General features: G+C 34.6%; 1 protein-coding gene across 3 annotated transcripts in view; it reads right to left on the bottom strand.

Annotated features, from left to right (window-relative positions):
- The window catches only part of MSRB3 (methionine sulfoxide reductase B3), a 186150-nt gene that overhangs the window by 81674 nt on the left and 79307 nt on the right, over window positions 1–25169 (bottom strand). For all 3 annotated transcript variants that reach the window (XM_012444910.3, XM_012444913.2, XM_021670230.2), the window contains one exon: window positions 19291–19319. In XM_012444910.3, coding sequence (XP_012300333.2) covers window positions 19291–19319 — 29 coding nt within the window. The remainder of the gene's footprint in view (window positions 1–19290; window positions 19320–25169) is intronic.

Raw genomic sequence — 25169 nt, 5'->3', positions numbered from 1 at the left:
GTTGAATTACACAAGTGGATTTAGATAAAATAATCATTAATTTCTCAAATTATTACAAGAACCATTTTGAGAACACAGGCCCATTGATAAAGTGGTGCACTCTGGGCAGTACACAAGGAATCTGGTGGAAGAAACAAGTGGGAGCTGAACTCCAGCTCCTGTTCCCCTCACTCCCAGGGCTGTGTACCTGCCTTGACCCACAGGAGTCATTTAACTGCAGTGTGGGTGAGGGTGTGGAGGTGGAATGAGGGGACCCTTTTTCTAATTCATTGGCCCAAGCACAATATCATTTGCTAGTGGACACAAAAGTACTGCAGAGAATAACAGAGACTCTTCCTAAATATACAAATAATCCAGGGGAATGTATTGTCAGTCTTAAAACATTTTTTTTTAATTGGTTAAATATGTGAACTAATGTTTCTGGATTTCTTCAACAACAGTGAATGCTAATATTTTCCTAAAGAAATAGAAAAATTATAGAATTATTAGTTTCTTTCTTAATCTGAATAACTAAAATTGATGATTCTATTTAGAACTCAGTCACATTCAAAAACACTTTCATCATATTTTTATACTCTTGGGTGTGAAGAACAATTTTCTTAGTAGAAACCCAAAGTAAATACTATAAAAGAAAGAAAAGACTGACATACGCTAACTACAATTTTTTTATTTTTGTAGAAAACAAATCTTAAACATCAAGCAACTAACTGGGCAAATATTTCCAGCTTTATGTTTTATCAGCAGCAGCATCATTAATGTATACCAAGCGCTTTGCTAAGTGACTTAACTACATGTTATTTTATTTAATTATCATAACATTGAGGTAGGTATTATAATTATAAATAGTGTTTTACAAATTAGGAAACTGAAGATCAGAGAGTTTATATTACTTGCCCCAAATTACATAGTGCTTAAAAGACAGAGCCAGGATCCAAATGATGGTCTGTCTGACTCAAGCTCTGCTCTTATTTCCAGCCACACCAAAGAAAAAAAAGTTAATAAGCAATTCACAAAGGAATTATAAACTGTCAATGTACATAAGAATAAAAATATTCAACCTCCCTAGTCATCAAAAATGCAGGTTAAAATACTGAGATTCTACTTTTTACCTATCAGATAGGTAAAGAAAATACAGATCGAAGTATTCAGAGCTGGAAAGATAATAGGAAATAGTCACACTCAAGGAGATTGTCAGTGCGTCCAGGGGGACAAAAATATACTACACAAAGCTGGTGACAGCAGAAATTGGCACAATTTTTCTGGAAAGCTATTTCACAGTAAAAATTAAGAGTCATAGAAATGTGTAGACTCTTAACTATTATTTTCATTGATTTTATATTTATTCATTTTGCTAATTTTTTTATTTCCCCTTGTTCATTGCCTTTCATTCCCAAACTATATTCTTTGTTGTGTCAAACTTAAATCCTTGAGTGCTTTTAAAATGAGATACTGCTGTTGTACTGTAATCCTGTCACCCATTAGCTCTACAACAGCCTTACATAAATAAACTCAGAATTGAAATAATGAGATAAGACCAAGAAATATCAGGAAATATAATCTATATTAAAGGTACATTTATCTGTGTAACCGATAGTTCTATTCTTTCACTTATGACAAAACTGACATGAAAGGTCTCTGCTACATTAATCTCATGAAAAGTAAAATCATATCATCCCTTGAATTGGTCTAACATGTTGTTAACTAAGTATCCAAAAATGGTAATGATATTTAAAAATTGATGCAATGTATATTCTGATTTAATCAAAGATGATAGAAAAAAATTATAGTCTGATCACACTGAGTTCATACCTACTGGCATTTTGGTGTATGTCTTCTAATCTTCTTTGCATTGTGGTACAATATGTAATAACCATAAAAGTAATAAAGCCAACATTATTGGCCCATGTTTCCCCAGCAAAAAAAAAAAAAAAGATGATACCATTTCTTTAAAATTGAATTTGTATGTATTTAATTTAAAAATACTACTCTTAGAGAAAAACAAGAATTATCAAGTCCAAATTTAAGCTACAACATGAAGAAATGCATATCTTAATATGCTAAACCAGATAGCTATTTAATGTTTCTTCCCAATATTGGATATGTGTTGCATAGAAAAGAAGCCTATGAAGTATTGTTTAAGTGTATTTTTAATGGAATGATACCTAACAAATTCCTTCTTTTCTCCAAGATAAAAATTTTTAAAAATGAGTTATAAACTAAATTAAAATCATATCTATGAAAAAGTTTATCAGTCAAAAGAAGAGTCCACCCTTAATGGAAGCACACATAAAGATCCTAGAATCATGTAAGTTCTCTTTACCAATTGCTACTCTTGAAGAATACATGTGTAATGATGTGTCTTCTGCCTCTAATCCTTTTTGATATCATGAGAGGTGTAAATAAACAATCTACATATAAAATAATCCAGATATTTGCTATCTAAAACCATTTCTGAAAAAATATTCAAAGTAGTACTACAGCACAATGAAAAATAAGTTTTAAAAAGGTAAAGACAGGACATAAGAAACAGTAATGAGTAAATAAATAGGTAAAATTAAATAGTTTAAATAGTTAAGTTTAAACAGGAGTCAACAATGAGGCTATAATGCTTAATGGAATTCTTAAAACATGATTTTTATGTAAGTAGAGGCATAATGGGAAACATGCAGGAGTCAGAGGCAAATTAAAAATATACTAAAGTTCTCATACTGAAGTAAAGGGAAGGAAGTTATAGATATTAATTAATTCCCAATATTAACAGAAAAAATATAAGGTCAAATATGCTCGTTAAAATTAGATGGTAGACAGAATAAACAGGAATAGTGTGTATAACTTACAACTGGAAGTTTTCTTAAAAGGGCCAAACTTTAATTAATCCAACTAAAGGAAAGAAAACAATTACAAGGAAGCATAATAAAGAGGAAACAAGATGGCAGAAGTAACATCAAATATATTAGTTTTCACAATAAATATAAGTAACCAAATATAAGCAATTAAAATTCATTTTAATTTTTTTTAGTGCTGGGCATAAATATAACAGATGAATTTAACAGGGCCTCTGTCCCAAAAGAATTCACAGTGTAGCAAGTTAAATAAAAGTATTTTATTTAATTTTGTGGAGTTTTAAATTCAGAAATAATTAAAATAGGAAACAGATATAATTAAGAGAAGGTAACACATTCTTTTTCCCATACTGGAATTATAAATCCATATATACAGCTTTCCAGAAAATGGTGCTATAAGATATCTAATTAAAGATTAGCTTCAGATTTCTGTCAGAAATCAACACAAGTTTTCACAAATATGAACATAGGAATGAATAAATATGCAAACAGTACTGAAAATTAAGAAGTGCTGAAACAATGTCAGGTGGGGTTGAAGTGATTCCCCTAAGCAGAAATAATCAGAAAAATGTAACCAATTTTCAAAGCAAAAATATGTGGCAAATTACATATAATTTGCCACATATTTTTGCTTTGGTCTTATCCATCCTCCTCCTTCTCCGACCAAATAAAACCCATATCACTATCCTTTCAGAGACAGGCTGATGTATTTGTTTAAGATGAATGGTATCTTTAGACAAAACAGACTTCCTTCCATTTGCTATTTTATGTAGTATTTACATATAACCTCAGCGAAGGAGAAAAATGAGGGATTAAAAAGACTTCCTCTAGGTAAATATGACAGAGATTGAATACACATCATTATCTTGGGATAAAAAAGACAGAGCCACTAGAATCAATGGGCAAAACTCCAACATTAATAGTTATACTTGCCACCTACATAAGTACATAGGAAACGTTTATAGTTAAACTTTCTAAAATGGCCTATTTCCAAGTGATGAAGATCTGCCTAGCTGTATGTATAAATTTTTTAAAGTTACACACTGATTGAAGTGTTACCCGAATTGAAAACATAATCTTACATCTTTTATGTTAAACCTAGTAAATATTAACACTTTAATGAGTATATTTAAGAATAGCACAATAGCTGTATTTCAGTTAAAATTTGTTTTAAAATTATGTTTTTTGGCTAAAAAGAAGGCACAATTTGATAAGGCGAAACACAACTTCAAGAGGATTATAAATGATATATTTTTCCTATAATATTTTACTAGTTATAAATTTTAGGGTAGAAACTTAAGATAGAGGTCATTAAAAACAGAATGTGAAAATATTTTAATCTTCTGTAGTCATTAATCATGTCATTTTTACCAGATTGCCCTGCTAAGTTATTTGAAACGGATTAAAACATTTTCTAAACCACAGCTTTCCTGTTTCTGATCATCCTATGTAAAGCCATCCAGTTAACTCTTAGTAACAAATGTAGACAACAGATAAATATAGTGGCTTTCATCTTTTTGTTACATAGACCCATTACTTGTATGGTGACACATAATAGATAACAAAATTCATATGAATTGGGAAATATCTTTAGAAAAACCATGCCAAAAGAAGAAAATTATTAAATCTAGCAGTAAGAAGAATAAAATGGAAAAGTAATTTCCTACCAATATTTTATATGACATAATTTTTATAAAAGGCATAATGTCCTTTGAATTTGTACAGAACAAATTAAAGTACTTTGAAAATGCATACAATATGATTTCCTTTAAAACTGGTTACAAAATATAAATTACATTTAATCACACTTAAGAATATAATCTGTCTTTAAACATTTCCCTCAAAATATATAGCCATGTATAGTAAATAATAAAGCTGGTTGTTATCGACCAGCATATCTCTACATTTAAAATAATTTGGCCGGGCATGGTGGCTCACTCCAGCACTTTGGGAGGCCTGAGATCAGGAGTTTGAGATCAGCCTGGCCAACATGGTGAAACCCCATCTCTACTAAAACTACAAAAATTAGCCGGGCATGGTGGCACATGCCTATAATCCCAGCTACTTGGGAGGCTGAGGCAGGAGAATCACTTGAACCCGGGAGGCGGAGGTTGCAGTGAGCCGAGATTGTGCCAACTGCACTCCAGCCAGGCAACAGAGTGAGACTCCATCTAAAAAACAAAAAAGCTACTAACAATGCATCTTTGTTCATTTATGTGATTTCCTACTTTAGATAAAAATATCCCTTTATCATTACTTTATTGTTACCTATACCACCAAGAAGTTTACAAATACTAAAATATTGTGAGCAGTAAATAGCTATTGAATCAACAGTTAAATTAATGGTATATTAAAGTGACACTGGGATCTGTGATTATTTTTTCCTTGGGTATGTGTAGGCACACAAGCAAAAAATAATCAAAAGCCTCCCCTGGCCTTGTTAACTACAAAATAAATAGGTTTCAGAAAGAGACAATCTTCTTTCATACTTATCACAATCATGAAAGACTATCCTACCATTATCATATTTCTATGCCAATAATTATTTCTGCTAGATACTACATTATTCTACAATAATTTACAACTAGCTTGTTCAAGGCAATGCACAAAGCTCAGAGTGTGTGACCAGCAAACATTTGTGAAATTGAACATGGGTAAATTAAAATTAAAAATTAATGAAATCACATTCATTTTGGCATTAAAATTTTTTTGATTTGTAGATTTGGTCATAAAAATTTATATCATTTTAACAAAAAAATCAACTATATATAGTTCTAGGAAGTTGCTTCCATATTTAACGTAACTATTTGCTATTAATAAAATTCTTAAATTGAAAAAATCCATATTAATTTAACAAAGAAAACATTTGGAAAAAAACTATATTTCATCATAAATAAATTTAACCTGATTTTTAAAATGTTTTGGCATGAAATTTTTATTCACAAATATATACATATTTATACACATATATATGTGTATATATACACATGTACATATATACATGTGTGTGGTGGGAGGTGTGTATATAACATATATGCTGGAATCTATAAGCAGTTCTAGGTTCTAGATATGCAGTATTCTTCTACAATCCTGAAAAAAAAAAAAAAAAACATATAGCTAGAAAAAATAAATACATTAGTACATTACTTAAAACAACAGAAAAAGTCCCAACAAATCGTCTAATAAATCAGTAAAAGCTACGTATCATCACAACATTTCAAGGAATACTGCTAACTAAACAGGTGGTCATGATGAAAAATAAATTGAATAAATACCTGTGTTGCATAATTTAAAAAGCAAAATATGTAGATAAAAAGTGATATCAAACAAGCTACAAAATACAAGAAATTTAAACAAATTCCTAAAAAGATAATTCTACTGTATAAATTTAAATTAATTTTAATGCCACTTTCATTCACACTATAAAAATATATTTTACTGACTATTAGTATATAACACCACAGGGGAAAATAATTTTAATAGACTATTCTAACATATAAATAAATTTTAATCTAAGGATAAAAATCCAAAGTCTATATTTGATTGACTGGGGAGCCTGAAAGTTACCATTTTTGGTAGAAAAACTACTGATAGGCCATAAAACTTGAATCTTTACATTGTTGTTTTGTGTTCCTATGTTCTGCCACAAAATATTTTTGTTGTCATTAAATTTTCTTGTCTTTTTTATCTCTCACCATCTACATATGCCCCATCCACAATGTGAATGATTTAGATGCAAGGTAATCTATAGACACATTTTATGAAGAAAAGGATATATTTATTAGCACAAATATTCTACATTGGTTGAAAATGGCAAAACAACATAATTCTATACGTCATTTATTCACTTATCACTTATTCAACAAACATTATTACATGCTATTGTGTGAAAATATAATGTCGATTATACATCCTAAATATATATCAATTAAGAAAACAAGAACAAAACAAAAGTACAACTAGAATAAAAGGTTACTAATTTGCAACATGGAATGCAATATAGGCCATATGGCCACTTAAGTTCTTAATTAAGGAATATTTGAATATCTAAAACACAGATATTGAAAATTCAGTAAGACTAGTGATAATTAAGCAAAAATTTACTTTAAATTTGTTAATCTTTGATTCCTATCCTGGGAAATTAATGAAAAATCAAAAGAACCTCTTATAAAATGTTCTTAGCATCGTTCTATAATAGAAAAGACTCAATGAACAATGTATTGAGACATAAGAAGAACTAAAAAGTCATTATCTTTTTAAAGGATTTTAACTATAATATTTTGATATTATAAACAAATAACGGATACTTTTACTACATTTGTACATGTTTCTTAATAAATATATATTTTCATACTGGAGCAAGATGTTAATCTTAAGCCTGCAACCAACTAATGTGCAACAGCAACATTTTCTACACATTGCTGTTGAATGCAGTTTATTTCTGCCCAGGAATGAGCAAGATATGTCAATTATAATAAATAGCCAAATATCCTTGTTCTACTGCCCAAAGAAGGTGACCATGATCACCGATTCATTCCATTCTATAAATATCTATCAATATAAGATATGTACTTTGACCTCCTGTCGAAACCATAGTGAACAGTATTAAACGAATTATGTTAATTTTGATCTATGTTAAAAATACAGCCCTAGTCTAAAACAAATTATTATAAATCATCTAGAACCAGTTAACTCTCCCTCTATCATTTCTTTGCAATAAATCCTTCATGAATATCTTTCTCAGCAAGCAATTTAATGCTGGAGGAATAAATCCATGTTATTTTAATTAAAATTTTTACATTACCTTCAAAATCCATTTCTCAACAGACTACTGAATCTGAGTAACTATTTGGAGGGGGAGAAAATTTCTACAACTACATGTGACTGTGTGAGCAAGTATGTCATGTGGGAATAGGGTGTATGACTAAAAATGCATAAATATTGTTTTCATCCCATCAACTCATATTCTAGGTTTTTATACTGCATATTGGTTAAGACTCTGGAATCAGACTACTTAGGATCAAATCCCAGTTCTGTCACTTACTAGCTATGTGACCTTGGGCAAAATATCCAAACTTCCTGTGTTTTGGTCTATTCATTTATAAAACAGGAATAATGATGTATGGTCTATGCTAATTAGATGAGTTAATAAGTATTAAACACTTAGTACAGTGCCTGTTACATATTAGGCAGAAAGTCAATTTTGAAATCGTTTTGCTGTCATTGTCATTGTTATTATTATTAGCCACAGAGTTAAGTAACAATTCTTTTTCTTTTTGAGACAGGGTCTCGCTCTATTACCCAGGCTGGAGTGCAGTGGCACGATCTGGGCTCACTGCAGTCTCCACCTCCCAGGTTCAAGCAATTCTCCCACCTTAGCCTCCCAAGTAGCTGGGACTACAGGCATGTGCCAACACGCCCAGCTAATTTTTGGATTTTTTAGTAGAGACAGGGTTTCACCATGTTGGTCAGCCTGTTTTGAACTCCTGATCTCAGGTGATCCACCCACCTTGGCCAAACCTGTGGTTTCTAATAGACTCCCAACTATACCAGGATTCCCCAACAAAAATACTCCAGTTCTGGCAAGTTGGTTTACTTACTCTTCCTCAAATACATTTAGCACCTATACCTAAGGTGCTTGACCTTAAGGGGCTCTCTATTTTATTATTTATTTATTTATTTATTTATTTTGAGACGGAGTTTCGCTCTTGTTACCCAGGCTGGAGTGCAATGGCGCGATCTCAGCTCACCGCAACCTCCGCCTCCTGGGTTCAGGCAATTCTCCTGTCTCAGCCTCCTGAGTAGCTGGGATTACAGGCAAGCGCCACTATGCCCAGCTAATTTTTTGTACTTTTAGTAGAGACGGGGTTTCACCATAGGGGCTCTCTATTTTAAATTATCTCCCTCTTTAATTATATCTACCCATATTCTACCCTTTAATATCTCAGTACTACCTCCACCATGCAACTGCCCCAATCAATCGCCATACCCTAATGTAATTCATGTCTTCTAAAGTCTCCAAGGATTCCATTGCTGAAACCATTCATATTGCCCTGAACCTACAGATATCTTCATGTATATATATATCTCATCTCTTCAATTAGATTATAAGCTCCACAAATGTAGGAATTATCTCATACTCATACGTCCTCCACCATATCTTAAACAGAGTAAGTGCTCTATTTAAGAGCACATGCAAATTGACTGACTGATCACGACCGATCACTGAGTCAAAGGAAAAATGCCTACATACTGGTTCAATATATTAATAACAGTCTTCTGGGCCTGAGAATACTAGAAACCAAGACTGCTCAGTAAATACAACTGCATCAACGGTAGCCAAACTTGGACCAAACATTCTTCCCAATTTACACTACTCAGTCATAACTACTGATACCTACAAATAATATGAATAAATCTCAAAAAGATGATATGGAGCAAAAGCCATCATACACAAAAAGACTATATACTATATAATTCTATTTTATATGAAATTCAAGAACAGGCAAATCTAATCTGTGATGACTGAAGTCAGAACAGTGGTTACCTTTGATGAGTAGGGATGGACTAAAGAAAGATATGAGGGAACATAACAGATGAAAGTGTTCTATAACTTTGGCTGGGCGCGGTGGCTCACGCCTGTAATCCCAGCACTTTGGGAGGCTGAAGCGGGTGGATCACGAGGTCAAGAGATCAAGACCATCTCGGCCAACATGGTGAAACCCCATCTCAATTAAAAAAAAAAAAAAAAAAAAAGAAAGTGTTCTATATCTTGATCTATATACTGACCTTGTTCCATATGTTAATTTAAATATACTGAAGTGGTTTGTTAAATCACTGAAATTTTAATTTTTTTCGATAAGGTAGGCAACATTCAAACTGTAAATTGTCAGCTTTATGATTGCTTCCAAGGTCTGCTCTTTGAATCTGGAAACAGTCTTAGGCAATGAATTTGCAGTATATTGTCCAGGTCCAACAGCAAGGCTATCTTTTATATAGATGGATGGGCAGATGGTGGATAGGTAGATGGATGGACGGATGAATAGATAAATGAAGTTGTGGCCAATTAAAATTTAAGTCATAAGAGGCCTCACTATCCAGGACCATTCCTATTTTGAGACAGATAATTGTTAACGTAAACTCATAAAACTAAACATTCAATTTGTTTTTCTTTGTTCTTAGTCTGTACTCAACAGGAATCCTCCATTATGATTTAACTTCTCAAAGAGATCTAGCTTTAGAGTGATATATGTTACAGTAAGGAAATTTCAGTCCCAACATTAATGATTTATTTTGGTAAACTGATCAAGTGAACTTTTATTGTGATTTTGTGTCTCATGTAGCTGGATTACTTACAAAAAAAGAAGTAAGTAATCATGAAGATGTAAGTATTTTCACTCACATGAAAAACACATATCTCATTATAAAGAAACACACTGGCATTCTGGCTTCATCCATCAGTCTTCTGGGTTTGTCCATTTGAGTCCACCCCTGAGAGATAGTGAAACACTTAGATTTCTAAGCCTGAATGTTAACAGCCAGATACTAGACACAAAAAGTTCACCAAGGCAATTAATGCTATGTTTTGTGTGTAGCCAGCAACCTTTTTAATGGTCTACTAATAGCCACATCACAACCATATACAAATCTGTACTACATTTTACATTTTCAAGGTGTTTTATAATCATATCATTATATGCTTGCATAGTTGGGCTTGCCCTCTTATCTTCTACCATCAGTGACAAGTATGGAACAGACCTGGATCCAACCTGCAGCTAGCATGTGCCAGCTACCACCCAACCAACCCATAGACATGTAAACATGAATAAATCATTATTGTTTTAAATCACTGCTTTCTGAGGTCACTTATTAGACTGCATTATTGTGATAATCTCTAGCTGATAGGCTTGGTGACTATATAGAACATAGAATTTTATTTTTGTATGAATCTTGGTTTAAAGGATCATCTTCAGGTTAGATAATGTAATTTCTGACCACTCATTCAATCATTTGTCCAAAAAATATCTAGGGATATTTAACATTAGATAATAATTACAGGCAAATAACTTTTTGCCAAGGACTAGTCTAGACACTGGGCTAGTCAGGGTAAGTAACACTAGCTGCTATAATAAGTGATAGCAAAATCTCAGTGGCTTATCATAAAAAAAATTATTTCATTATACATGAAGTCCAATGAAGATATTCTAGGATGAATGGCTCTCCTGCATGGATCTCCTCCAAGCATGATGTATGGATCCAAACTCCTTCTACACTGTGATGACATCATGTTCAACATGTAACTATGAATTAACCTCAGAAGAGGAAAAGTGATATAGGGAAAGCATATTGGCTACTTAAAATCCCCTTAACCTAAAAATGATATACATTTCACTGCAAGAATTTAGTTACATTTCTCCACACAGATGCAAAGGGCCTGGAAATTGCCAACTCTAGCCCAGTAGCCACTTCCCAGCAACAACTCAACACTATAAAAGGGGAGAATAAATCTTCCATCGTTAGTTATGTGTTTCTATTACTATTAAAGAACAAAATGTCCAACTTCATGGAATTTTTATTTATTGAGTAATTATCTCATATAAGACATAGAGACTATAGGCCAGGCCCAGTGACTCACACCTGTAATCCCAGCACTTTGGGAGGCCGAGTTGGATGACTCACTTCAAATCAGAAGTTTGAGACCAGCCTGGCCAAAATGGTGAACGTCCATCTCTACTAAAAATACAAAAATTAGCCTGGCATAGTTGGGTGGTGGGGGGAGGGGGGGTGCCTGTAATCCCAGCTACTAAGGAGGCTGAGGCAGGAGAATCACTTGAGCCCAGGAGGCAGCGAGCCAAGATTGTGCCACTGCACTCCAGCCTGGGTGACAGAGCAAGACTTTGTCTCAAAAACTAAAAAAAAAAGATATCAAGGCTATAAAGGTAAATGAGACATGGCTCTTGCCTTCAAGAAATTCACAGACTTGGATAGAAAGAAAAGATCCACACAAATAATATCCTGCAGATGATAAGTGCTACAAGATCTAGCATTTGCACAGAGAAACGGATGACTGACAGCTGGAAAGGTGTCAAGGAAGGCTACGTTTAATTGATACGGTAATGTTTGAGGTGAGCATTAAGAGGTAAATAGAACCTTGCCAAACAGATGGAGGAGTTGGGAAGAATCTTAAGCAGATAAAACGAACATCTGAATCATATAAAGTATCAGAGCCTCTTTCCTTATAAAGCTATGGGATATGAGGGAGGAGGAGAGCACTGGTATTTACAGGTGGTAATTGCAGCAACTTCTTGCTTTACATATGACTTTGGAATAACACGTTTCCTCTTTACAGCAGCCTTCATTCCTTTCTTTTTTTAAATAGATGTGAAGAATGTGCAGGTTTGTTACATAGGTATACACACGCCATGGTGGTTTGCTGCACCCATTAACCCATTATCTACATTAGGTATTTCTCCTAATGCTATCCTTTCCCTAGCCCCCCACCCCCTGACAGGCCCCGGTCCATGTGTTCTTATTGTCAACTCCCACTTGAGTGAGAACATGTGATATTTGGTTTCCTATTCCTGTGTTAGTTTAGCAGCCTTCATTTCTATGAGCATTGCTTTGCAGTAATGTTCTCTACAAGGAGCACTGCTATGAGCATTGCTTGCAGTAATGTTCTCTACAAGGAGCACTGCTATGAGCATTGCTTGCAGTAATGTTCTCTACAATGCATGCCCCAAGTAAATTGGCTGCCACCAGACTTATTGAGTATGTGGAGCTGAGAACACAGGGACGGTGATATCTAAAGAAGCAGAATTTATGTTAAAAAAGAATCAAATGACAAACTCATTTTACCATCCTTGTCAGATAAAATCAAAACCAAATAAATAATAATACAAAGGATAAGTGATCATAAATCAGGTTGATCTAATAAATGTCCATTAAAGCCTTTACATTGCAGAGAATATAGTTTTCAAACAAAAAAGCCACAAAAATTAAATACATGGGAGGTCCAAAAATAAAACTTTAATAAGTACTGAAATAATACTCTCTAAAAAGTAGTAAGGCCAAATTCTTTGACTACCAAGCAATACAACAACTGAAAAACATTAATAAAAGTAGAAGGTAGAAAATTTGGAAATTTAAAAAACACTTTACTAAATAACTATCATGTCCAAAAAAAAATCAAAACTACATTTATTTAAAATATAACATTGAGCTGTGCACAGCGGCTCATGCATAATCCTAGTGCTCTGGGAGGCTGAGGCAGGAGGATTGCTTAAAGCCAGGAGTTTGAGACTAGCCTGGGCAACATGGCAAAATCCAATCTGTACAAAAAAATGTTTTAAATTAGCCCAGCATGTTGGTGTGCATCTGTATTCCCTGCTACTTGGGAGACAGAGGCAAGAGGTCACTTGAGCCCAGAAGTTCAAGGTTATGGTGAGCTATGAGACCCTGTCTCTAAAAAAAAAATAAAAATAAATAAAATGTTAAAACTCTAGGATTCAGCTAAGGCTCCAATGAAGGAAATTCAAAGCTTTTAAATGCTCTAAGTCTAAGAAAAAAACACAAAATGTCAGTATGTGACATAATGGTACACATGAAACCTTAGCCACTATGCCTTGCTGCTTTCTGGTCAAGTTAGTTTATAAAAGGGGATGAAGAGCCACGTCCCCTCTGCTTGCTTCTACTTAATCAGGAAAGATTGCTATAGAGATGGTTGCCTGATTTTTCAGGGTAACTTGAATAGGATCCTGTAAAAGAAATAAACAAAAGCAAGGGATAGAACAGTATTCACAAATATTTGTCATTGTGTTCTCTTCTAAATTGTTTTTTAAAATAATAATCAAATGGAAAATGTCGCTTCTTATTGAAAACTCTAGAAAAATTACACCCTAACTATTAGCATTATTAAGTTGTTCTCTTAAAAGTCTGTGTAAAACAGAATAATATGGCTTGAATAAAGTAAACAAAGGTGAATTTGTCTAAATCTAAAATATATCAGCTTATGTTTAAATATCAAGAGGTCTTTGACTCACCATTTAGATTTAAATTTTAGTCTTATTAGGCCTCCTCAGTTAAGTATGCAGGTAAGTTCATGTGAATTTGTGTAATGGACCAACCAACCAGTGTAAGATTCCATGACAGAAGGAATTGTACCCACCCTGTTCACAGCTATAACCTCAACATCTGGCATATGATATGCCCAGTAAATATACGTTGAATGAATGAATAGATGAATAGTCAATATTTTTCTTATTTCCACAATAAATGATGCAGATTTCAATATTCTTATAGAAATATTTATATTTTATTTCCTTCTTCTTCCATGTTATGAGTTTAAAATAAGAAATTTAAAATTAAGAAATTGAACTATACAGCTAAAAAGTATTGTCAGCACATTCTCATGCTTACAAAAACTGAAAATGGTTTCCTTATTAATATTTATTGAGGAAAGTTTACTATGGCAAATTCTCTCATTTGTTAATAAGCTTTCAAAACTCTAGTTCTACTACATTCAAATTCCTCATTTCCCTTCAACTTAGTGACCACCTTAACAGCCCCATTCTGTTTTTCCCTGCCCTTATGTTTTTGTCTCAAGCTTTAACTGATTATGTTCTTTGATTTCCTTATCCTGGTATAGATTCCTTTTTAACTACAGATGCTAAAAGCGACACTAGCTGCTTTTTGTTCCTTGGATTTTTCCCCCCTTCAGCATAATTATATTCTGTTGTGCCTTTTATAATCATGTCTTTTAGGATCTCCTAACCTTCTACACTCTCGGCTTTATTTAATAGTGAGCTCCCTCCTCAACTCCCCACACTAAACCATGCTCATTAGGTCTCTTAATCCTCCATAATTTGCTTTCATGAAATCTTATATCTTTGAGTTGCTGTGTTCTATGAGCCCATTTCCTTAGTATAGCTATTCCAAGTGGCCCAGAATCAACAAGCACTAAACATAAGCTTATTCACTTTCTCAGCCAACATGACTCTATAGAAAAGAAATTCTTTGTTTTGAATGTTTATGGACCATGAATCTATACCATTTAACATGGTATTTCATTTTCTCACCCAAACATTGCCTGATAAGGTTGAGACCACAGAATTATAGTACAAGCTGTCCTTAACATTCAGTTATTAACTTATAAATAAGTTAGATTCTTCTTGGTCAGAAAGCTATTCTACTTTACTGGAACAGAAATAACAATATCCTGATGTTATGTTAGTGACTAGTAAATTCTACCTATAGCCTTATACCCAGAATTCAGAAGAGAAAAACACCTTTTTTCAGTTATTCTGCAAGAGTTCTGCTTTTCCAGATGGGTTGTTTTTGAAAGACATGCATGTTCTCAAAATTTGGCAACAGAGCCAATTCTTGGTCTTTTCACCCTCATCCTTCACTTTTTCTTCCATCCTAGTCATCACTAGTTCATTACCCTTTGCCAGGGGGTATGTACAGAGGGCCAAAAGAACATATATTTTGGATTTTTTTTTTTAACTTCTCAGGGACTTTGGTTTTTGAAAGTATATGTTAGCAGTGGATTGAAAGAGTTAATGAAATTTCCAAAGGTGCCTAGCTTATTTAAGCAAAGTTTACACTTCAATCCTGTGAATGTTAACTTGTGATCCTCCCCATCCAGATGATAGAAAGCAAAGCCAGTAAGTTCTTTTATTTAATTGGTTTGCATCCACACACTGACCTCCAGGGCTCTGTTTATATAGCCTATCATGCAATATGCTCCACAGTTCTCTGCCTCTTTCAAAAGCATGTTTCTCCTGAGATTTGATATATGACTTTCATGTTTAATCACTACATTAAACTCAATGCTCTGCTTCCTCCAGCATCAACTAACTTCCCTTCTTGGGAGGTGGGGAGAAGAGTATAGCTTCTTGCTACTTCTGAACATAAAAGGAAGTCTGTTTTACTCTATTAGTAAAATCACCAACTCCACACAATCCTAGGCAATCAACATTAGTACATCAACTGGGAAAAGGTAGAAAATGGAAACTTTAAAACTCCTTTAGAAAAGAAGGTAAGCTGACTGTTCTCAATTGGCAAAGCCAAAAACTTAAGGTGATTGAGTTGTAAATCAACAGAAAAGGTTTTTAATCAGTATATTACTCAGTATATGGAGACCACAGCTAAATGGCAGCTGACATTTTAACTAAATTAATTTTGAGAATAGAAAATTTCTGGAGTTCTCAGGTCAAAATTAATTCAGGGCCTCTGCCTTCTGGTTGAAGGTTTTCTTACCTATGCAATTCACCATAAACAGAACTTTCAAAGAGTCTTCAACTGGATGTGGACATGAAAATGCCACAATCCTTTCCACAATGATTTGTATGTGACTCAAATTCCTAAAATAGATGAAAACCTCAAAACATTGACTCCTTTTGATAAGATCATCTATAATTTCCAGACTTTAAAAATCACATGAAATGTATGTATTTTACTTCAAAATATTTTAAGCAAAAAAAAAAAAAGGTAAAACAAATTTGGCAAATAATTAACAAAGGTAACATTTAGATGATGGCTATATGGGTGCTAATCACACTATACTTTCTACTTTTATACATGGTTGAATTTTTTTCATTATACAAAAATTGTTAATTCAAAAAGCACAAGGAGGTTGTTTGAGGATTTGCTTTTGTAGAAAAAAAAAATGCAATTCTGATAAGAAAAAATTTAAATCAATTTCTAGGTTAATCATTTGGTATACATCTAACAAATGAAATGTTTTACCATGCACTGGCAATGAAAACTTTCCCTCCTTCCTCCTGAATATCACTCCACAGCTTAAAACTTATTTACACAAACCAAAAATGTTTTGCAGTAAGCTCTGCATAAGTTGGGCACTTTCTTTGATATACTTGTGAGTGTGTGTGTGTGTGGTTTTTTTTACATATAATTTGACTTTGGAATCCTTTCCATTATGGCTATTCACTGACCATAGTATTTATTTTTTATGTTTTTCTTTTTCAGTAAGATTGGCATATTCCTTCATTTAAAAATCTTACTTTGTCACAGCTATATACAACATTAAACAGACCAGTTTACTTTCTGTATTTGATGAACAGTAGAGAATCTGAACCTATTAAAGTCATACATTTAATTGTTCCAATATGCTACCTTCTCTTTTTTTTTTTTGAGACGGAGTCTTGCTCTGTCGGCTCCATCTCTTCTCACTGCAACCTCCATCTCCTGGGTTCAAGAAATTCTCCTGCCTCAGCCTCTGAGTAGCTGGGACTACAGGCACGTGCCACCACACCAGACTAATTTTTTTGTTGTTTTTTTTTGTATTTTTAGTGGAGACCGGGTTTCACTGTGTTAGCCAGGGATGGTCTCCATCTTCTGACCTCGTGATCCACCTGCCTCAGCCTCCCAAAGTGCTGGGATTACAGATGTGAGCCACCGAGGAGGGCCCTATGCTACCTTACTTCTAACCAAAATTTGCATGATATAGGATACCAAAGAATGTATTTCTAGCTTCCTTTGTCATGATTCTTTCATTCAGTCATAAGCTAAAAGGAGTTTATTAAGAAAAAATAATTCTGTTTCTTAATTTGAAAACATCTAAATTCTTTCTACAATCTATTTAAGTTTAAAATTGAAAGAATAAATAAACTTTTAATCAGTATTCCCCTATAAGACTTTTCAGCATACAGAACTTTGTAATTTTCAAAGACAGGCAGATGTAGTCCATGATAGATTTTTTTTTTTAATAAGAACTTGAAAAAAAAATAAATCATGCACAAAATCTTTGCTCACAAGAGTGAAAGATGTATGCCTGTACAGATGTTATAACTATTTTCATGAAAAATACTTACCTTCAGTACAGGAATTTAGCAGCACACTTTAATTTGGATTTGAAAAGTTAACATAAATTATCTGACTTTGACAATAGCTGCCTAATATTTCAGTCTTGTACACTACTTCCAGGTTCTACCTTCAAAATTAACCGAGTGGACTTACTCATTTTTAAAAGCTATATTCCAGACCCTATACCCTAAAACCACTTTCTCACTGATGTTTAGGGAATTACATCAGATCATAAAAAAGTGGGTTCTTAATAAATATTTGGTGACTGGCAGAGAAAAAAAAGGACATGGAATTTTTATGTAAAAATGTACTTTCCATCAATTTTATTCATTTATTTTTAATTACACTTAAATATTTTAACTGTTAACAAATGAAAAAGATTTTTGGCCTTATCTTGAGTCCTTTGTGAATCAATGAGTCAAACAGTTGATACAATGCCATCCCACCTTTAGTCTCTACATAGTCAATGTTTTCAACCAAAAATGTTTATTTTATACCATCATTCATATATCTGATTCAGAAGCTGCAGAAGACACAGAATAGAAAGATTTTTGGAGTCATGGTTCTCACACTAGGTGAATTTGTTAACTCAAATGTACAGGCTTCATAATTAATGAGTCTCACCAAATTCAAAAAACCATACAAGAAAAGAAAGACAAAGCTTATAAAGAAGGAAAAGTGTGTTGTCTCCTTAACACCACTATCAAAAAGAATATATAACAATTGTTCCTTTGTGAACATAAGTAAAAACATTTTTAAAGTTACAATACAGTGAAACTTGAACCAGAGTAAAAATGTTACTTTTAAATTAAACAAGTTACATATTTTTCTGTAAATTATTTTCTCCTGGAATTCAAAAACTAATGTTTATTTATCTGTTAACAGTCTACCAAAGGACATACATAATTCCTTTGTATGAAACATGAGGCAATTTTTGTCCTTTAATTGTAAATGCCATCAGAAACTTTGAAGTACATAAATCTCAACAAGTGACATAATAACATAGTCAAACCTGAGAATTATATGGCTACATTCATGCTTAATGAAAAGAAAATGTCTAATGAAGCTGATATGATGCTGCTTGTGAGAATATAAATTTTGTCCTAATAGATTCAAAATAATGGCTTAATGTAACCTTCATTTTCTATAGCCCATCTAGCAATAAAACATTTTTTTAGGAAAAAACAAGCTAATAATTCATAGACAAATTTCTGTTTCTATTGGCTGGAACTCTCTATAGTTTGCTGAATTAAATGCATCCATCTCCCACATTTGGTGATAACCTCAAGAGAATTTTCAAATTACTCAGGATGCTTTGTCTACTGAGAAAATAATAATCTATTTTAAGCAATAAGAATGAACAACCCCCACCTCTGCTTTTGAAATGAAACTCTGCAGATATAGGGCATGCCATGCTTATTGCAGAACTATGAAGACTCCAAAGTGAACATCTCAAATTATAATTTGAAGCAGTCGATAGCCCTGCTTTGAGGTGGGACTCACATTTTGAAAAGAGACTGCCCAGTCTGTTTAAAATCAAAATGATTCTTGATCTGATGAATTACTCCTCAGATAATAATGTAAATAAAATATATTTAGAATAGCATTAGTAATGTAAACATACCTGAACCGGAGTCAAATTTGGTTTCTGATCTGCAAAGAGAAAGAAATTTTTTATAATATAAAAACTCTTTGTAAAAAAACAGTTATTTCACGGGGGAAAAGGAGGGGAGGTAATAGTTACATTTTTCAGTGTACATTTCTAAAATGTAAATATATATGTATCATAACCATTTTAAATGCAGGTATTACCCTAGACCCTCTAAATATACAAATACCAATATAGATGGCACAATATAGAAAAGATATTAACTTTTTAAATTGGTTTTTGAGTGAAACAGGATAAACTATGTTTTTTAAAAGGCATCTGATTTTTACAGATTAACTTGTTTTAGTACGATAATAAAGCAATAAAAAACCAAATTCATAATTATCCTCTTTATTATTCAAGATTTGAAATTATTCAACACCAAGTAACCTTTCACTAAGTTCTTAGCACACAGCAAATGAACCTAGTAACCTCATACATTTAATAAGAAGGAGAAAAAAAATCTGAGCTCTTGTGGGAACATTATGTTTCAGATATTGGTTAATACTAGTTGTAAATTCAGAAGGCTTTGAAGCTCTCAGTTTGGCTGTGGGAAAACTTCTGTTAGGTAATTACTCTCAAGATGCTGCTGATGTGCTGTCAAGCAGAATTAACCCTATGACTAGGCCTATCTACACAAGCTACTATAAAACAGCATTGTCTATATCTAGCTCTCAAACCAATTAGTGGGCATGCTGCAGTCGGATTTATATCACACATCAACAATCAATAGTATATATGTTCACAGCTGCCACAGCAAGATACAAGAACCAACCAGCAGGAGTTCTGTTAAAGGATGTTACATTGACAGAGAAGACTCTTTTTTTCCTGAAGAAATGTAGTTAACTAAGTGGGAAAGGAGATTTCTTTGAAATTATGCCAGGGTACCAAAGCACTTTTGGAAGCGGTGGCTTTCTGTACCTAAATTAGCCTCAAGAAAAGTCATCAAAGGGGGAAAGGGAAGGATAAGCAAGAATAAGCTTCCTTGGTCATAAACAATCATTTTCTGAAGTCCTCCCAAATAAAGTTTCAGCTGATGCTTATAATTGTGTGATTGTGTGTATGTGTGTGTGGATATATGTATGTGTATACATATATATGTAAAATATATACACATATATGTGTAATATGTAATACACACATTTTGCCCTCTCTCCAATTCTGCAAAGCCCATTTTCACATTTTGCCCTCTCTCCAATTCTGCAAAGCCTTGTCTCATGCCCTCCTCTGTGTTTCCACCACCTCTTAGTACAACTCTAACAACACTTGCCACATGTTATCTTGCTGATTTCCTTGTCTATCTCCCCTACTAAACTATAGCCATACCTTATTAACCTCTGTAGCCACAACCCCTAAATTGTGCCTACAGTTTGTGTCCAAATGTCTGTTAAGATAATTTTTTGCATCTATGCATGGCCTTTCTCCTTCATAACTGTACAGAAGCCAACAGTGTTCTTCCTTCTGCTTAAGTTTCCCTCCTCCTGGGTCCTAAAATGCATCTCTCCTCTTCCTTGAAACCAGGCTGTATCAATTACTCCTTTTCTTTGCTATATCTTCAATATCTGGTTCTCCACAGGTTCCTCTTCCCTTCATCATATAAGTGTTCCAGAATTGTTTTTAAAGGACTCTTTCAAATCTGTGCTTTGCTTTGTTATCCCTCTTTCTTCTGGCTTTACAATCAAATTTGCTGGAAGGATATAGACTATATCCTATATCATCTATCTCCCTTTCCTAATCTCCCAACATACTCACTCCTTGAACCACTATAATCTGCCTTTGCTAAAGTTTATCAGAAGCTTCCCACGTTAAATGCACGAACCCTGTCACCATCCTTACTTTACTAAACTGCTCTCTTTCATCAGTCATCTACCCACTTCTTTCCAGTGTCTGTCTGCCACTTCTCTTCCTTCTCCTGTGAGCACCAGAGTTCAGCCCTCAGGCCACCTGAAACACTGTTTCCACTCTCTAGGGTACAGATGTGGCTCAAAATCACCGCAGGAGTTTGCTCACCTGCAAGGTCCCAGGACTTCTCCTGGTGATTCTGATTTAGTAGATGGGGCCTAGAAATTCACATCTTAACAAACCATCCAAATGAAAACATTTCTTTGACCATATCTTGACCCATATATTCAAATAACAAACAAAATATTACCTGAATGTCTCACTGTGGCCTTAAATGCCACACATCAGAAATCATGGCATTATTCTAGGTTTCTTCTGCACCCCCAATATCTAATTAGTCATCAACATCTGCAGATTCTACATCCCTCCCCTCCTCTCTATCCTCACTTTCACCATCTTTAGGCCTCATAACCAGTGTCCTCCCTCCCTTCAGATCGCCCAGTGGTGGGCAAGAAGCTTTTGCTCTGGCCTTCCTCTTCCTGTGCTCTTTTCCACCAGCCAAGGAGTTCCTGTTTCCACCTGAAGCTCTGACTACCAAGGTCGCCATCATTCTCTACCCAAATGGCCTTAAGTGGCTTCTCTGACCTACATGGGCCCCTTCTTCAGGTCAGGTGGTACTATTAACATGTGTGTACCTCCAGTCCAAGGAGTGGCCAAAGGTTATCCACTAATGACGGGGCCTGGACCTGAGGGCTAGAGGGACCCCTTGGCCCTGGACGAATGGATAAAGGTGTGGCAGAGAAGGTAGAAGCCAACTGTCTCACTACTCCTTCACATTCCTGCTCAGAGAACTCTTAATGCAAAGCCTCCTGTGAGGGTGGGTGGCTGAGAGCACCTGGGGGCCAGAGGTTATCCTTGGACTGGATTAGCATGGACTAGATCACTTTGGAACTCAATGCCTGACTGTTGGGTATAAAGAAGGAGCAATGGGTAAGGGCACAGAGCCTCTGGCAGAAATGAAAGAGCCCCTCCCCCAAAAAAAGACCAAGAGAAAGGAAGTATTCATCTATAGATTCCATGGCCATTGGAAGAGAAGGCTGAGTGAGTCTTTCCCTCCTCTCCTCCAGCTTGGCCCAGTTACCACTGCCTTGGCATTTCCTCAGGGTAAATTCATAGTCTTTTGGTGGGAGACAAAATTGATTTTAAATTTGTACTACTCTCAGTTATTTGGTATCATTTTTCATTATGAGGTATATTTGTCAAGGTAGGTGAGTATATCTTTTTCTAACAGTTTTTTGCCTTGAGTTTTAAATATTTAGCTATACTGTATGTATCTATGCTACCATTTGTCCTCTTGCCCAGGCCCTGAAAATGTTAGGCCCAGGCCTAGTAACAAGTCACCTTGTAAAAGCATCGGTATTACTATGGGTCATGGACAAAAAGGTTTGAAAGCCACTGACCTGGGGACATTAAGTCCCCACTCATCTGCATGGCGTAGAAAGGGTCCTCCATGATCCAGCTCTCCAGTTGCATCTCTAACTCACACTTTGTATCCATCACTCCCATCAAATGGAACTATTTCCATATTATTTCTCAACGATCAACACTCACGTGAATCATGTTGGCATCCCACCTGCCCCCATCATCTTACAAGCTCCTTGCTTCCCCCTCGGTTGCCCCACAGTGTGGGCTGGGCACAGCACTCCCCACACGGTGTGGCACTGATGCTAAGTTGAGTGAGGTGCAGACTAGCTCTCAGGCATATTCATGTTCCCAACACTGAATGCAGCACCTGACACCTGGAATGTGAATGTGGTTCCAGTAGCTGAAGCAGCCATTCTTAGCTCGTGAGGGCAAAACTAAGTTATTCAAAATGTGTAGTAGAAATTAACACAAGAACAAATGAATCTATAAATTAATAGAAGGCCAAAAACAAGATAAATGACCAAAATGTCTGTAGAATAGCTAATTCTGAGATACAAAAAAAAAAAAAAATGTCAGAACACTTTTATTCCTCAGATTACCTTATCTTCTCCAGGGATAGCTGGCCAATACATAAAATATACAAATAAAGTACAGAGAAAACATCTTCACAAACCAATTAGTGGACTTGGGTATCAATTTAAAAAAAATCTTCAGAATTCTCAGACACAGTACTGAACATTCAGAAGAATACAGCTACTCTATTGATAATTAAAACATGATAACAGAAGTTAAAACTGTCAGTTTGGCAATAGGGAAAATTGGTTCTTTGCTGTTATAAGTTAATTCAGATTCCTATTAGATTTTAAAAACAGTCTTAAACACAGAGATCCAAAGTACTCCTCTATCATACTATGAACTATGATCATATCTACTCTTAAATCTCCTTTGAGAAGGGAAGTGAATTATGGATAGAGACGAATATATGGCAAGTGAAAAAAAAGAATACATACCTAATAAAGATTGTACAAGAAAGGAAAAGAAGGATGGTTATTCATTCCACATATATTGTTATGTGTTTTAGTAGTATACTATGCTAGATGGTAGGGATACAAAATTGCATAAAATAAGGTATAATATGCATAAATATAACTGTGTCTCTACAGACACCCATTTTACCCCAGATTATATGCTCACACCTAAGTTTAAAACTACTTAACCACTTCTTATGGCAACTGCCAAAAGATGGTGATAACATAGAACGTTACCGCCTTCCAATATTCATCCTCCCATTTTTAATTTTAGCAATAGAATCTCTGGATTTTAAGTGGGCATAGAAAATATTTCCACACTATTTCCCAACAGTCTCGTTGCTAGTTGTACGCATGTAACTAAGTTCTTGCCAAAGGGATGCAAGCAGAAGTGAGGTGATAACATCTGAGTTACTCCCTTGTAGGGAAGGACTGTACCCTTCCCTTCTTCCTGTTCCTTACCACTGACTGGAATGTGAATGTGGTTCCAGTAGCTGAAGCAGCCATTCTTAGATCATGAGGGGAAAACTGATACTAGAACAGTAAAGCAATAAGATAGAAGGTGCCTATGGAACTGCCAAATGAGTCTCCAACTGTTATTTTGTTTTTTTGTGCTTGTTTGTTTGTTTTTAAGAGGGATTCTCACTCTGTTGCCCAGGAGTGTGATACCAGCTCACTGCAACCTCCACTTCCCCAGTTTAAGCAATTCTCCCACCTCAGCCATCCAAGCAGCTGGGATTACAGGCATGCACCACCATGCCCGGCTAATTTTTGTATTTTTAGTAGAGATGGGGTTTTACCATGTTGGCCAGGCTGGTGTTGAACTCCTGACCTCAAGTGATCCTGCCTCAGCCTCCCAAAGTGCTGGGATTATAGGTGTGAGCCACCATGCTGGCCCCAAGCTATTATTTTGTTTAAGCCACTATAAAACTTGCTTTTTGTGTTTGTTTATAAAAATTTGGAAGGTTTTATAAATAAAACCTTCCAAATTTTTAAACCTGAAAATGAGATTTTCATTCATTGTAAGCCAGAAAGGATAGACACTAGGAGAATTCAAGTATCATGAATACTTTTTAAATAATTAGATTATGTAATACATGCATTCTTTTGATAATAGAGTTGCAAATTTTCAAAAGATGTCACTTTTAGTCATTGGTGACAGTTGTGTACTCCTGGACAAATTTATAAAACTACCATTTTCTCCTTACAGAGAATAGCCCAGTGTCCACAGAAGTTCTATGTGTATTGAAGCCAAAAAATATTTTATTTTACTTTTTTATTTTATTTTATTGTCTCTCTTGGGAAACCCAAAAAGTCTCAGAGAACATTTCTTTTAATTTAATATTCAACTGTATCAAAAATTTTAAAATAGGAATCATGTAAGTATCAAGTACAGAAATCAACATTGCAGGTGTCAGAGAAGTGAGGGTACTGTTTCCACTGTTTTTAACTGATATCAACTAGAGTCTAGCTGCAGGCAACTGTTAGAGGGAAGAAGGAGGGGTGACAGCCTGATTTTTTGCCTATAAGCCCATTATTTAAGGCAACTACACAGCAAGG

Source organism: Aotus nancymaae, unplaced genomic scaffold, assembly GCF_030222135.1.
Source record: "Aotus nancymaae isolate 86718 unplaced genomic scaffold, 86718_ANA_hifiasm-v0.15.2.pri h1tg000016l, whole genome shotgun sequence".
NCBI lineage: Eukaryota > Metazoa > Chordata > Mammalia > Primates > Aotidae > Aotus > Aotus nancymaae.
The sequence above is the reverse complement of the archived record's forward strand: the minus strand, read 5'-3'. Positions and strand labels throughout refer to the sequence as shown.